This window comes from Cydia strobilella, chromosome 3 (genome assembly GCF_947568885.1).
Source record: "Cydia strobilella chromosome 3, ilCydStro3.1, whole genome shotgun sequence".
Taxonomy (NCBI): domain Eukaryota; kingdom Metazoa; phylum Arthropoda; class Insecta; order Lepidoptera; family Tortricidae; genus Cydia; species Cydia strobilella.
In genome coordinates this window covers 20,082,125-20,094,139 of record NC_086043.1, presented here as the reverse complement: position 1 = coordinate 20,094,139, position 12,015 = coordinate 20,082,125, and the positions used below count along the sequence as shown (strand labels likewise).

General features: G+C 41.1%; 3 protein-coding genes across 4 annotated transcripts in view; 1 reads left to right on the top strand and 2 right to left on the bottom strand.

The window, feature by feature from the left end:
* Nucleotides 1-1,924, top strand: part of LOC134756073 (probable peroxisomal acyl-coenzyme A oxidase 1) — a 119,100-nt gene extending 117,176 nt beyond the window's left edge. The window contains exons 11-12 of one of the 2 annotated variants that reach the window (XM_063692878.1): nucleotides 1,110-1,226; nucleotides 1,389-1,924. In XM_063692878.1, the coding sequence (XP_063548948.1) occupies nucleotides 1,110-1,226; nucleotides 1,389-1,547 (276 nt within the window). In that variant the 3' untranslated portion in view covers nucleotides 1,548-1,924. The remainder of the gene's footprint in view (nucleotides 1-1,109; nucleotides 1,227-1,388) is intronic. The other variant, XM_063692877.1, reaches the window with a different exon arrangement.
* Nucleotides 1,925-1,968: 44 nt separating this feature from the next.
* On the bottom strand, nucleotides 1,969-3,900 carry LOC134756231 (pneumococcal serine-rich repeat protein-like). Its single transcript, XM_063693060.1, has 2 exons — nucleotides 3,827-3,900; nucleotides 1,969-3,508 (listed from the first exon to the last, which is right to left on the bottom strand). The coding sequence occupies exons 1-2, from the start codon at nucleotides 3,898-3,900 to the stop codon at nucleotides 2,122-2,124; spliced, it is 1,461 nt and encodes a 486-aa protein (XP_063549130.1). The 3' UTR covers nucleotides 1,969-2,121.
* Nucleotides 3,901-7,871: 3,971 nt separating this feature from the next.
* On the bottom strand, nucleotides 7,872-9,788 carry LOC134756307 (hornerin-like). The gene is made up of 2 exons (XM_063693137.1): nucleotides 9,603-9,788; nucleotides 7,872-9,202 (listed from the first exon to the last, which is right to left on the bottom strand). The coding sequence occupies exons 1-2, from the start codon at nucleotides 9,670-9,672 to the stop codon at nucleotides 7,872-7,874; spliced, it is 1,401 nt and encodes a 466-aa protein (XP_063549207.1). The 5' UTR covers nucleotides 9,673-9,788.
* Nucleotides 9,789-12,015: the final 2,227 nt, after the last annotated feature.

Here is a 12,015-nt window from a genome sequence, read left to right as displayed (position 1 = left end):
AAGATATTTATCATCCTGATTTTATCAAATGGCTTTACTATTCAAGAAAACTTGATTTGAAATCTAAGTTGGTTCTAAGTGCCTACCTATCACTTTTCTATACATTGATTCACTTTTACCTTCGTTCAAAGTTCAATCAACTTATTTATGATCGAGAGATTACCTTCATAAGAACGTACTGGAAGATGGGACCGGTTGGCAAATCGTGCAGTCGTGACCAACATATTCTACTTATCTAACCACCTCAGATTAAATAGCTTAGCATTGAGATACCTAATCCCCCAATTACATGGGTAGATATTTTAGATGACTATGGTTTCAAAAGGTATAATGTGAATGCACTTGGACTACTTATTTTTAATGGTAAAATTTTTACCATGTACAATCGAGGACATTGGCGGTGAACCACCTTAAGGGCAAAAATCGTTTAAACGTCTTGCAGACGGTCAGGCGATATCATAGGAATGATGACCAATAGCATGGCACTTAAAAATGTGGGTGTTGAAAAAAAAGGTTAGCTCAGGTAGTTTATTGCAGTCCATTGTCTTGTGACGGCCGGCATTTGCAAACTAAGATAAGGAATCCAAAATGCATATGGGGAGGCCAAGCTTAGCATAAACAACAACTAATTAACTGGCCTTACTACCTATTGTTTTATCTGTTTTTAACCCTTTCCATTATTAAGATGAAAAATCCTAAATGCATCGTAATTGGTTATCTCTATGGGAGGCGGAGTTTAGCTCGCTCGTAAGGATCGAGGTAAAAATTTTCTGAAATTTTTCACCGGCATTTTTCCCGATTTTATCATTGTGGATCGCGAGAAGCATTTTCCTCCGAAACTCCAGGGTTTCCAATCCGACCATACCTGCCACCTTTATCCCAGTAATTATATCCCAATAACTCAAATTACAGTTAGATTGACCAATTTATTACCCAATGGCCAATATATACCCAATCCAACTGTCTTTTACTCATTTTAGTACAAAACCAGACAGATTTTGTTTTTATTATATACCAATCGAACTGGAGTTTTAGTATCTGGGATTTAAGCTCATAGCTTAGAATAACGTACGTATTGTAAGATTATAGTTGATGTTTTGTTGTTGCAGTATACCCCCGTAACTGCTACTGATGTGCAAGAGTTGCAGCAGCGGTATGAAACACTGCTGGGGAAGATCAGACCCAATGCCGTGGGGCTGGTAGACGCTTTTGACTTCAGAGATGAGGTACGTTAAATAATAGACAGAAATTACACGAATTAAGTGTAAATTAATTGGCTAGTGAGTAAGTTGCCTGCATAACTAATAATTTGTAGTTGTTAATTTGGAGTAATCCGTTCGTGTGTTTTTTTTATTCACTGTTTGATATCCACTAAACAATGTATGTAGGTTCTCAACTCCGCCCTGGGCGCGTACGACGGGCGCGTGTATGAGCGCCTCATGGAGGAGGCCCTCAAGAGCCCGCTCAACGCTGAACCCGTCAACGAGAGCTTCCACAAATACCTGAAGCCCCTTATGCAAGGGAAACTGGTGCCTCATAAACTATAGACCTTTTAATATAAACTCTTCTTAAAAACAAAACCCTAAATTATAAATATTAATACTTTTACAAAGCTAACTTACGCATGTCAATAAATATTGATAGATATATAATACATTTCTTATTTTAAATTTGTGATAAAATTTGGGTGATACCGCTATGGTGATGGAAATTGGCCAAAGAAAGGTTGTGCTTTATAACTTTTATAAGGTTTAATATTGAAAATTAATCTTCAGCTAATTTGATGGTATTTTTTTACAATATTTAATATTCACAAATTACGGATTGTATTCCCTTATATATTAGTTAAATACATTCTCATCTCATCCTTTTCCTCGGGATGATATTGCTATTCTTAAGAATAAATGTGTATGGACTACATATTGAAATGTTTATCTTATATGTATAAATTAATTAAAGAACAAAAGTAACGAAAGTCTTTTATTTCACCACCGCAATCATCATTAAAGCTATCAAATAAATAACTTAAAACTAGAATAAATTAAATTTCACTAGTTCCGAGTTCCGAAATACATCAAGATAAGTTAGGGGTCATCTTGCTGTACTTGCCGATTTGTTGACTTAGTTGACTCTAGCGTTAGCTTGCGCCGTGCCGTAACCATTGGTGTTGGCTGAAGAAACAGCTGATCCGTAACCCAGGCCGTTGTTGGCTGCGGACTTCGCAAACCCAGCTGGTCCGTTGACGTCAGCGTTAACTTTGACAGAGCCGTAACCAGTGTTGGCAGACGACTTGGCCGCGCCGAAGCCGGCACCGTGAGTGTTGGCCTGAGACTGAGCGGATTTGTAGCCAGATCCTTGAGTGTTGGCGGCGCTCTTGGCGTAACCGGAGCCGTCGGTGTTGGCCTCGGAGTTGGCGAAGCCGTAGCCCCCATTCACGTTGGCGTTGGCTTTGACGGAGCCGTCCGAGCCGTAAGTGTTGGCGGCGGAGTCCGCGGAGCCGGCCTGGTGCACGTCAGCGGTGGGTTTGGCAGCGTTGAAGCCGTTAGCGTCAGCCTGAGCGCGAGTGTTGATGTGAGAAGGAGTGCCGTAGAGGGTTCCAAAACGCCAGTGGATCCTCTTCTGGGGTGCAGGTGCGACTTCAGCGGCAGAGATCGCGCTGTTGTATCCGGTGTTTACGGATGCGTCGGAGGCAGCCGAGCCGGTGTAGCCTTGAGTTTTAGCCGAGCTGATAGCGGAGCCTTGAGCGTTGTTGGCAGTAGAAGAGGCAGATCCGTACCCTCCGTTAGATTGAGCGTCAGCGGTGGCGCGGTTCGCCAGACCGCCTTCAGCCTGGGAAGTGGCAGAGCTGTATCCGTTGCTCAAGCCTTGAGTTCGAGCGGCAGTGATGGCCGAGCCTACACCTAAGTTGGCGTTCGAGGAGGCCGATTCGAAGTCGGAGCCGTAGGTGTTGGCGTTGCTTGAAGTCCTGTAGCTGTCGATTCCTTGGGTGCGCGCGGACGAAATGGCGGATCCAGCGCCATTGGATGAAACCGAAGCGATGGAAGATTCGCTGCCGCCGTTTATCGAAGCAGTAGAGTGCGCGGACTGAGCGACCGGCGCTGCATAGCCGATCTCAGCGGGAACAAAGTTTTGCTCATAAGAGACGATGGCGGCGGGAGCAGGAGCGTAGAAAATGGCGCCACCATTCGGAGCTTCAGCTACAGCCTTAGCAGATCCGTAGACGGAGATGGCGGGAGCGTTGTAGAGCTCGGCCTGGGCGCTGGCTTGGGCGGGGTAAACAAGTTCGGCGCGGGCGAGCTGGTCGCTGGAGGCGCTGCCGTAGGCCTGCGCGGAGCCGTCGCTCACCGAGGCTTTTCCGGAGGCCAGGTTGCCAAATTTGTTGCTGTATGCCTTGCTGATCGCAAAATTCCGACCATCGCGGTATAGAAAACCTGGAGCAAAATCACGAATATAAATAATACGAAAACAAATAAATATATTACTTTTAAGAAACATAGATGGGATCTTACTGCAAAAAAGTAGGTATAATCTAGAGGATAGATACAAATAGGTAGGTAGGTAGGTAGGCAACGACGATTATCAACAATTAATTTGCAACATGTTTAATTTCATAACAACTTTTTGAACTCCAACGCCAAGACCGGTTTATGAATGAAGCGCGGAATATGTTTTGAGCTTCAGTTTCAAATAGTTATAATGACTATGAAAAATGCTGCTGGCTGAAATAATTGAAGTAAATGACTAACTTCGAAAAAGCTCTACATAAGAATTTAGTTCGCTATTCCATCAAATATATATTATTTTCGGTTGGCGGGATTTTCTTTACTCACCGTTGTATAGGGCTGGGTAAGCGTGGCATAGGGCGAGGGCGGTCGCCAGAACGATCAGCTTGGCTGCCATGGTGTGTTGTCGGAAGGCACGGGCGAGTGGATGCGGTGAAAGCATTTCTCCATGCTTAAATACCGCGCGCCCCTTCTCTAGCTATCGGTAGAAATGGTTGTTTTGCATTAAAGATTTATTGCAATGGAGCGTAAGTAGACAGCTGAAAAACTTGGAGAACGTGAGGCTTAATTTTCATAAGCTTAAAATAGTGACCACTTTACTAGCTGAAGCTGAAACAAAAAACTTACTTAAAATTTAGAGACCATTTTTAAGAAAAATTCTTTTGTTTGTGAATGATGAATGAGGTTCTTATAATTATTACTTCAATTGATTACATTTCAACCTCTGGTATACAGATGTAGTGCATAATTATATTAATTATTTTTCATTTCTCATGCTCTGAAAGAGGGTCGTTGTTGTTCTAAAAGGTGTGCAGAAAATGATACGTGTCTGCACTAGAGCATTTTACGTTCGAAGTACGATTTTTTTAACTTTTTTACGATAAGCAATTAAAATTTGAGTTCAAATGGATTTATTATAAAATTTTCATTCTGATATTTGACTCTCCATTCCATAAATAACGATACTTTTGCCTAAATTGTTAATTGAAAGTACCCTCAAGAAATACTATAAAAATGTATACTTAGTCATGTTTTAAAAAAAACACATTCGTTTTACTTTCCTCGTATTCGAAATGAAAAGTAGAGTGTTTAACTCGGGTGAAAGGCATCATTTCAGCCTCGGACTATTGGCGCTCTCACTGCGTTCGAGCACCAAAATACCTCGGCAGAAATGGGTGCCTTTCATCCCTTGGTTAACAATCTACTATTCCATCGTATTTTCACGGAAACGTAGAACGTGTCTTGCTATTTCACTCAGTCTCGGTACAAAAAGTACTGAGGGGGACTGAAGTAGCATGACAAAATACGAACGTTTCCGAGAAAACACGACGGAAATAATACATTGTGCAACATTGGGCGTAAGTTAAATATTGCAAACGAGAGTATAGTTGAATCACGACGGCTTGCCGGAACGATTTATAGACTCGAGTACATCGTCCACAGATTACTAGATTACCTACATATGAATAGCGCTAGGTAATATAGGATATAAGCTGAAATTAATAATTAGCTACGTTTACGAAATAAGTTTGTGGATACAGTAACAAATTCATATTTATGGTATCAGTAGCAGTATATTTATACATAAATGTACAGTTTAATGAGCGAGTAAAAACAGTAAACAGTAAAAACAGCATGGCCCACTGGAGACCGGATCGACTTTTAATTATGTTTTGTTTGAAGCAACTGCATCAAATTCTTTTTATACACATTGTCAGACATCATGAAAATATCAATTTCATTAAAATACAAATTGTTACATTTGACCAGCGTGTATAGGGGATCGTGCTCTCCAGGACGGGTGCGGCAGCGCGAGTCCGCAAACAGCTGGTGCAATGGTGCATGCGCGCAGCGCGCTGCCGCGCCCGCGTCTGTAAGCGGTAGCGATAAATAGCCACGTTCAGGCTGGGACAGTCGAATTTGTTATGGCAAAGGAAGAAGAAAGGAAAGTCCATCGCGTCCAGAAGTAACTTGTAAGTTGAGTAATTTGTACTTATCGAGAAGCTGTTGGTAACTTAAACGCGAACGGCAACATCGAAAATGCATGGCACGTAAGAATTTCTTTTGAACAGATTTTGTACTTATCGTAGATTCCATATTAGACACGGCATATTACCTAACCAGCCTGAGCTGAGACCTAACCAGTGAATTATATAAATAGAGGTAAGTTCAGGGTTGTTTAAGGAAAATAAGATTAATGCGGTAACGAAACATTTTATATTGATGCTATTTTTAATGCTCTATAGACTGATAACATTAACTTTACTTTTTTTTGTGACAAATCAGGTTTGGAATATAAGCTCCTCAAATTGACACCAAGATCTTTTATTACCGAGACTTTTTCGAGAGTCGATGCGCTAACGGGGGTAGGAAACTAGTGGGAAAGGTGTGTTCTTGGTAAAAGTAATAATTTGTTTGCATTTAGGCACACACACACACAGTTTATTTTTATGACAATACTGACTTTGTCGGATTAAATCACTTTGAAATTGGAATGACATAAGATTTTAATATTTCCAACTAGTTTGAAAGTTTCGGCTGCTAGCTAGTACTTACTACTAAGACTATCTTAAATTTGAAATCCATGGAGGCCGGTTCGGATTGGACGAATTGTTAAGGTTTTGATCTGGTTATGACACGACCTTCACAATAGTTAACGCTGATTGTTGCGTGTGAAATGTACATGCGTCGTGTCATTAGGCATCCATCGGTCGCACTAATTGGTGCGCGTGAAATGCACGTCGAGTAGCACATATCATAAGAATCTAGTCATAGTTATTAGCACAATCGGGTTAGGTCTAACTTCGAAATCTCTAGAACAGTCGTGAAATTTGGTATGTATATAAATTAAAGGCCCCTTTTTCATGTCCACACCATTTGACATATGGGGACCTCGAGGAATCGCAGCCATGTTGGAAAATTTGTACCATTCTGGAGAAATTCGCGTTTTACTGTAAATCTACGTTCTCTATGAAAATATGGTGTAAGGCAACATAAAATTTTATTAAATTCTACACGAAAAATTCCTAAATATCTTTGCGGAAAAAGTACACTTGTTATAGAAAATACTTGCTGTATCCGGATTTAGCGCATATACCCTTTCAGGGGATATTCTCTTAATAGGAAACTTGGAGGACTATAAATTCCACTTTTGTCTATACATTTGTACACGTCCTACCCCAATATCCACATTTTACTCGACTGCGACTTAACCAGAAAGTAGGGTTATGGGTTTTAGTACTGATGATTCAGTACGCCCTGTAGCTTAGATTTGAGAATAGTGACAGTGATCAAATTTGACACCTACAATTTCTGGGATCCCTGTATGCGTGTCTTAAAATTTGAGCTTTGAGAACGGGGATCAAACGGAATATGAAAAAATATACGACTTTTTGTTTTTAGTTTTTTCTCTGTAGCTATGGATTTCATATGATTATTGTGTATGGCAAAGTGAAAGCTTATTAAATTCCACACAAAAAAGGTATACGACATTATGTCCCTTGAACGAAGCCATCTCATAGAAATATGGCTCAGAAGTCAGACTGTTCTGGAGATTTCGAAGTTAGACCGAAGTCGATTGTGCTATGTTGGACGATTCAACTCGCGAGTGACTGACGGGGACGTAAGTAGCTGCTACTTCATGACGTCACTTTTTTTATAAATTGTCATTTCTGACGAGTCGAATAGGCGACCTGAGTAACGTGTAACCAGTGTAACGTCTATTAAACGTTTATTATTAGGTTCAGACTAGATGATAAATGTTCAAGAAGATGGAATTAATTTATTACCTAGTAAATCATTTTAAATTAAGAATAAAGATAGTTGGTAGCTGCAGTCTACATCTACTAATTTCTAGGTTAGGTACCTAGCTTAAAGCTGCAGATCAAAATTTGCGTTAGTAGGTATATTAAATAGGTACCTTCAAAGAAAGATCTTTCAAATTTTTCTATCTTTTTAGCTTTATCTTTTTTTTTCTTTTTTTTAAGATTGCTCACAAATATCTAATCTATTAGATATCTAATCTATTAGATATTTTGTGAGCAATCTGCTGTCTTTCTAGTAGATAATTGCGATATAAATTTTTTATATGCTGAATCAAACTACTACTATAATTATGTATAATTTAAGTATTTTTTCGTAGTGCATGTTCTGTTTTTATTTTAGTGAGTAATGTGATTTGTGATTGTGAATATTCGAATAATATTATAATTAAAAACAAAAATAAACGAAAGTCTTTTATTTCACCACCTCGGTCATCTTTAAAGCTAACAAATAAATAACTTAACTAAAATAAATAAGTCTTACGAGGAAGTCCATCAAGATAAGTCATTTGTCATCTTGCTGTACTTGCTTATTTTGGTGTTTAAATTAGTTAACTCTAGCGTCAGCGTGCGCCGAGCCGAATCCGTGCGTGTTGGCGTCCGAGCGCGCCGACCCGAAGCCATTGGTGTTGGCTGAAGACACGGCCGATCCGTAACCCAAGCCGTTGTTGGCTGCGGACTTCGCGAAACCAGCTCCTCCGTTGACGTCGGCGTTAGCGTTGGCAGAGCCGTAATCGGTGTTGGCAGACGACTTGGCCGCGCCGAAGCCGGCGCCGTGAGTGTTGGCCTGAGACTGAGCGGAGCCGAAGCCAGATCCTTGAGTGTTGGCGGCGCTCTTGGCGAAGCCGGAGCCATGGGTGTTGGCCTCGGAGTTAGCGGAGCCGTAGCCTCCGTTCACGTTGGCGTTGGCTTTGGCGGAGCCGTCCGAGCCGTAAGTGTTGGCGGCGGAGTGCGCGGAGCCGGCCTGGTGCACGTCAGCGGTGGATTTGGCAGCATTAACTTGAGCGCGAGTGTTGATGTGAGAAGGAGTGCCGTAGAGGGTTCCGAAGCGCCAGTGGATTCTCTTCTGGGGCGCAGGTTCGACTTTAGCAGCAGAGATCGCGCTGTCGTATCCGGTGTTCACGGCTGCGTCGGAGGCAGCTGAGCCGGTGTAGCCATGAGTCTTAGCTGAGCTGATTGCGGAGCCTTGAGCGTTGTTGGCAGTAGAAGAGGCAGATCCGTATCCTCCGTTAGATTGAGCGTCAGCGGTGGCGCGGTTCGCCAGACCGCCATCAGCCTGGGAAGTGGCAGAGCTGTATCCGTTGCTCAAGCCTTGAGTTCGGGCGGCAGTGATGGCCGAGCCTGCACCTGAGTTGGCGTTCGAGGAGGCCGATCCGAAGCCGGAGCCGTAGGTGTTGGCGTTGCTTGAAGTCCTGTAGCTGTCGATTCCTTGGGTGCGCGCGGACGAAATGGCGGATCCAGCGCCATTGGATGAAACCGAAGCGATGGAAGATTCGCTGCCGCCGTTTATCGAAGCAGTAGAGTGCGCGGACTGAGCGACAGGCGCTGCATAGCTGATCTCAGCGGGAACAAAGTTTTGCTCATAAGAGACGATGGCGGCGGGAGCGGGAGCGTAGAAAATGGCTCCTCCGTTCTGAGCTTCAGCTACAGCCTTAGCAGATCCATAGTCGGGGACGGCGGGAGCGTTGTAGAGCTCGGCCTGGGCGCTGGCCTGGGCGGGGTAAACAAGGTCAGCGCGGGCGAGCTGGTTGCCGATGGCGGTGCCGTAGGCCTGCGCGGAGCCGTCGCTCGCCGAGGCTTCTCCGAAGGCCTGGCTGCCGAGGTTGTTGCTATATGCCTTGCTGATAGCAAAACTCCGACCATCACGGTATAAGAAACCTGTAATCAGAAATGTACAGAAGATTGACTTAGATGGTGCGGCGACAAAAAGGTCCAGTCTAGATAGAGATATCAAAGTTTATACATCAGATATAAATAATAAATATAATTATCAGTAATTAATTAATTACACGTGTTTAGTTCAAAACAACTTTTTGTGATCAAACGTCAAGGCCGGTTGGTGAATAAAGCGCGGTGAAGCGCCGAACTTGTTTTAAGCTCAAATTTAAAATGTGTTACTATTGAAGGGTGAAGAACATAAACTATATTTCTAAAACATACTTAGGTATGCTATAATCGTATGGTCATAGGTAGCTGACTAAAACAATTGAATTTCACTCCATATCCAATTCCAAGAAAAGCTTATAATTTAAAATTCTGTGGTGTTTACCCAACCTACCGTTGTATAGGGCCGGGGTAGCCTGGCACAGCGCGAGGGCGGTCGCCGCGACGATCAGCTTGGCTGCCATGATGTGTTGTCAGAAGGACACAGGCGAGTGGATGCGGTGAGAGCATTTCTCCATGCTTAAATACCGCGCGCCCCTTCTCTAGCTATCATTAGAAATGGTTGTTTTGCATTAGAGATTTATTGTGTTTTAAGGTATTCTGCAGTGCTGAAAAACTTTAATAATACGAGCTATATTTAGTTATTAATAATATTAATAAGAGAAAACTCTGTAGTCACCACCTTAATTACCCAAATTTAATTCAACTTTCCAACGCACCGGCTGATCGAAAAAGCTATTAAAAATTTCCGGCTTTCATTGTTTTTTTTTGCGCTGACAATACGCACTTAAACAACATTTCAATCGTATTAATGCTAATAAGGCGAATCCCACATGGGCTTAAATGATTGGAAATAAAGCACCGGAATCTCACGAAATGGAATGGAATGGTCACGGAATGAATGAATGCATCCATTGTGTATGGCATCTGTTTTTTTATTTGATTTGTTTCGTAGAAATGCGTGAAAACTCTGTAAAACGTGCTTTCCACAGAATAACTTTAAGCTACAAGAGTTGAAAGTGGATCACTCGGTATGGAGCAAACACAGACCCCGTATTTTTGACATGAAGTTAAACAATAATTACCCACCACCAAGTGACCCACTATTATTGTTTTTAAAAGTTCTTAAACGCTTACGCGTCCGTTTATCTATCAGCGGATTCGATCTCAAGAACCATTAGTGTTTGTCTATTGCTGCTATAACTACAAATAATAAAAATAAAATAAAATGAAAACCTTATTGGGCATCCTAAAAGTGTATTTTATTGTTTTTTTTTGTATCTCCATAATCATTAAACATACAAACATCAAACCGGTGTGATGATAAAGATAATAAAAACATGCATAATAACAACAAACAATTAAAACCTGACCAAGGTTGACTCGTCCAGCAGTAAAACATTACAACACCGTATAAAAATGTTGAGGTACGGACGACCCCACGGGCCTGAGTCCGATTTGCACTTGGCCGACTTTAATATTTCTCTTGAGTGTAAGATGATTTCTAAAAACATTAATAATACCAAAGATAGATATAACTCCGTAATAGATGGATACAGTCTAAGGAAAAAACGTGCCTCGAAAATCAAGAAAATTTGATTCTCGTTCAGAGGGCGCTACTAGCTTTGGCCTACAATCGTATAGATGGCATTGACGGTTTCGTTTGTTATTTAACAATTTTAACGCATATCAGTAAAAGAACATGGGTCAAAATCATAAAAATAATTAATGCAAATAAAAAAAATCATTTATCCATATCTAAATACATTTTATCGTATTTTTAAAAATATTTATTTTTAGTTTTAAAGTGTGTCGACAGATGGCAGTGAATTTACTGGGGTTACAAAATTTACTATGACAGTACCGCTCTAGTATAAGTTACTCTATGATAATACGAACTGTAAAGCCCTAATACAAACTTAATATAAATCATTTAATTTCCTCTATACAACCGTCACGATTTGCGATACATTGCAGCATTTGATCGAGCCATTGAATTCGTCGCTCCTACTTAGGCAGCCGGTTTGTAGTAGTAACCTTATTAATTGAGTCATACACATTTTATTGTATGGTTAATTGGTTTGCGTCTTTAGTACACATCGCAAAAAGAAGAAAATCAAAAGCTAATAGATAGAGAGAGATAGAGAGATTTATTATTGAAAAAAATATACATACAATTTATACAGTTTCCTGCAAAACTGTTGTTCACAGTTTGCCTGCAGGTAAGATAGTTAACTAAATTATTCTACTTGCTATGCTACTTAACTTATTGCTTGTTATGCTAAATGTTAATTATTGGCACACTTAAGCGACATCCTGTTTGTGATACAGGGGCCCTATTCGAGATGCACAACTGTCAGTTTCGGCTTCAACATCAGTTCAACAGTGGAATGAATCATTTGTTCATCAACTGTGGAAAGTATCATTTGGTACAACCAAAACTCATTCATTGAAAAAATTATGCAACAAAAATCAACTTTGTTTTCTTACCTATACGGTTTAAAATGGCTCTGAACTCTGCGTGGTTCGGTTTGGTTTCGTTGTCACCTAACTGTGGATTGCTAATGTCAAATTTACCTATTCGACAACACACGATTTCTTCCATTCAACTGAAGTTCAACACGAAACGTCACTTAACGCATGTCGAATACCGCTCCTGGTGTCACTTAAGTGTATCCAGTAGGTATTTCTTAAGCTGTTTATTAAATTTAGATTTGTCGGGCTGGTGTCTTATCTTATACGGTAGGTTATTGAGGTAGTACGGTAATCTTTTCTTTAGGGTTCTGTCACCGAAATAGTTTTGTACT

Bases quoted from the DNA above. Each gene is read 5' to 3' on its own strand.
- LOC134756231 (XM_063693060.1), bottom strand. From the start codon at position 3,900: ATGGCAGCCAAGCTGATCGTTCTGGCGACCGCCCTCGCCCTATGCCAC. The intron at 3,509-3,826 runs GTAAAGAAAATC...ACTTTTTTGCAG, and splicing joins CCAGCCCTATACAACGGTGA to TAAGATCCCATCTATGTTTC.
- LOC134756307 (XM_063693137.1), bottom strand. From the start codon at position 9,672: ATGGCAGCCAAGCTGATCGTCGCGGCGACCGCCCTCGCGCTGTGCCAG. The intron at 9,203-9,602 runs GTAGGTTGGGTA...TTCTGATTACAG, and splicing joins TACCCCGGCCCTATACAACG to GTTTCTTATACCGTGATGGT.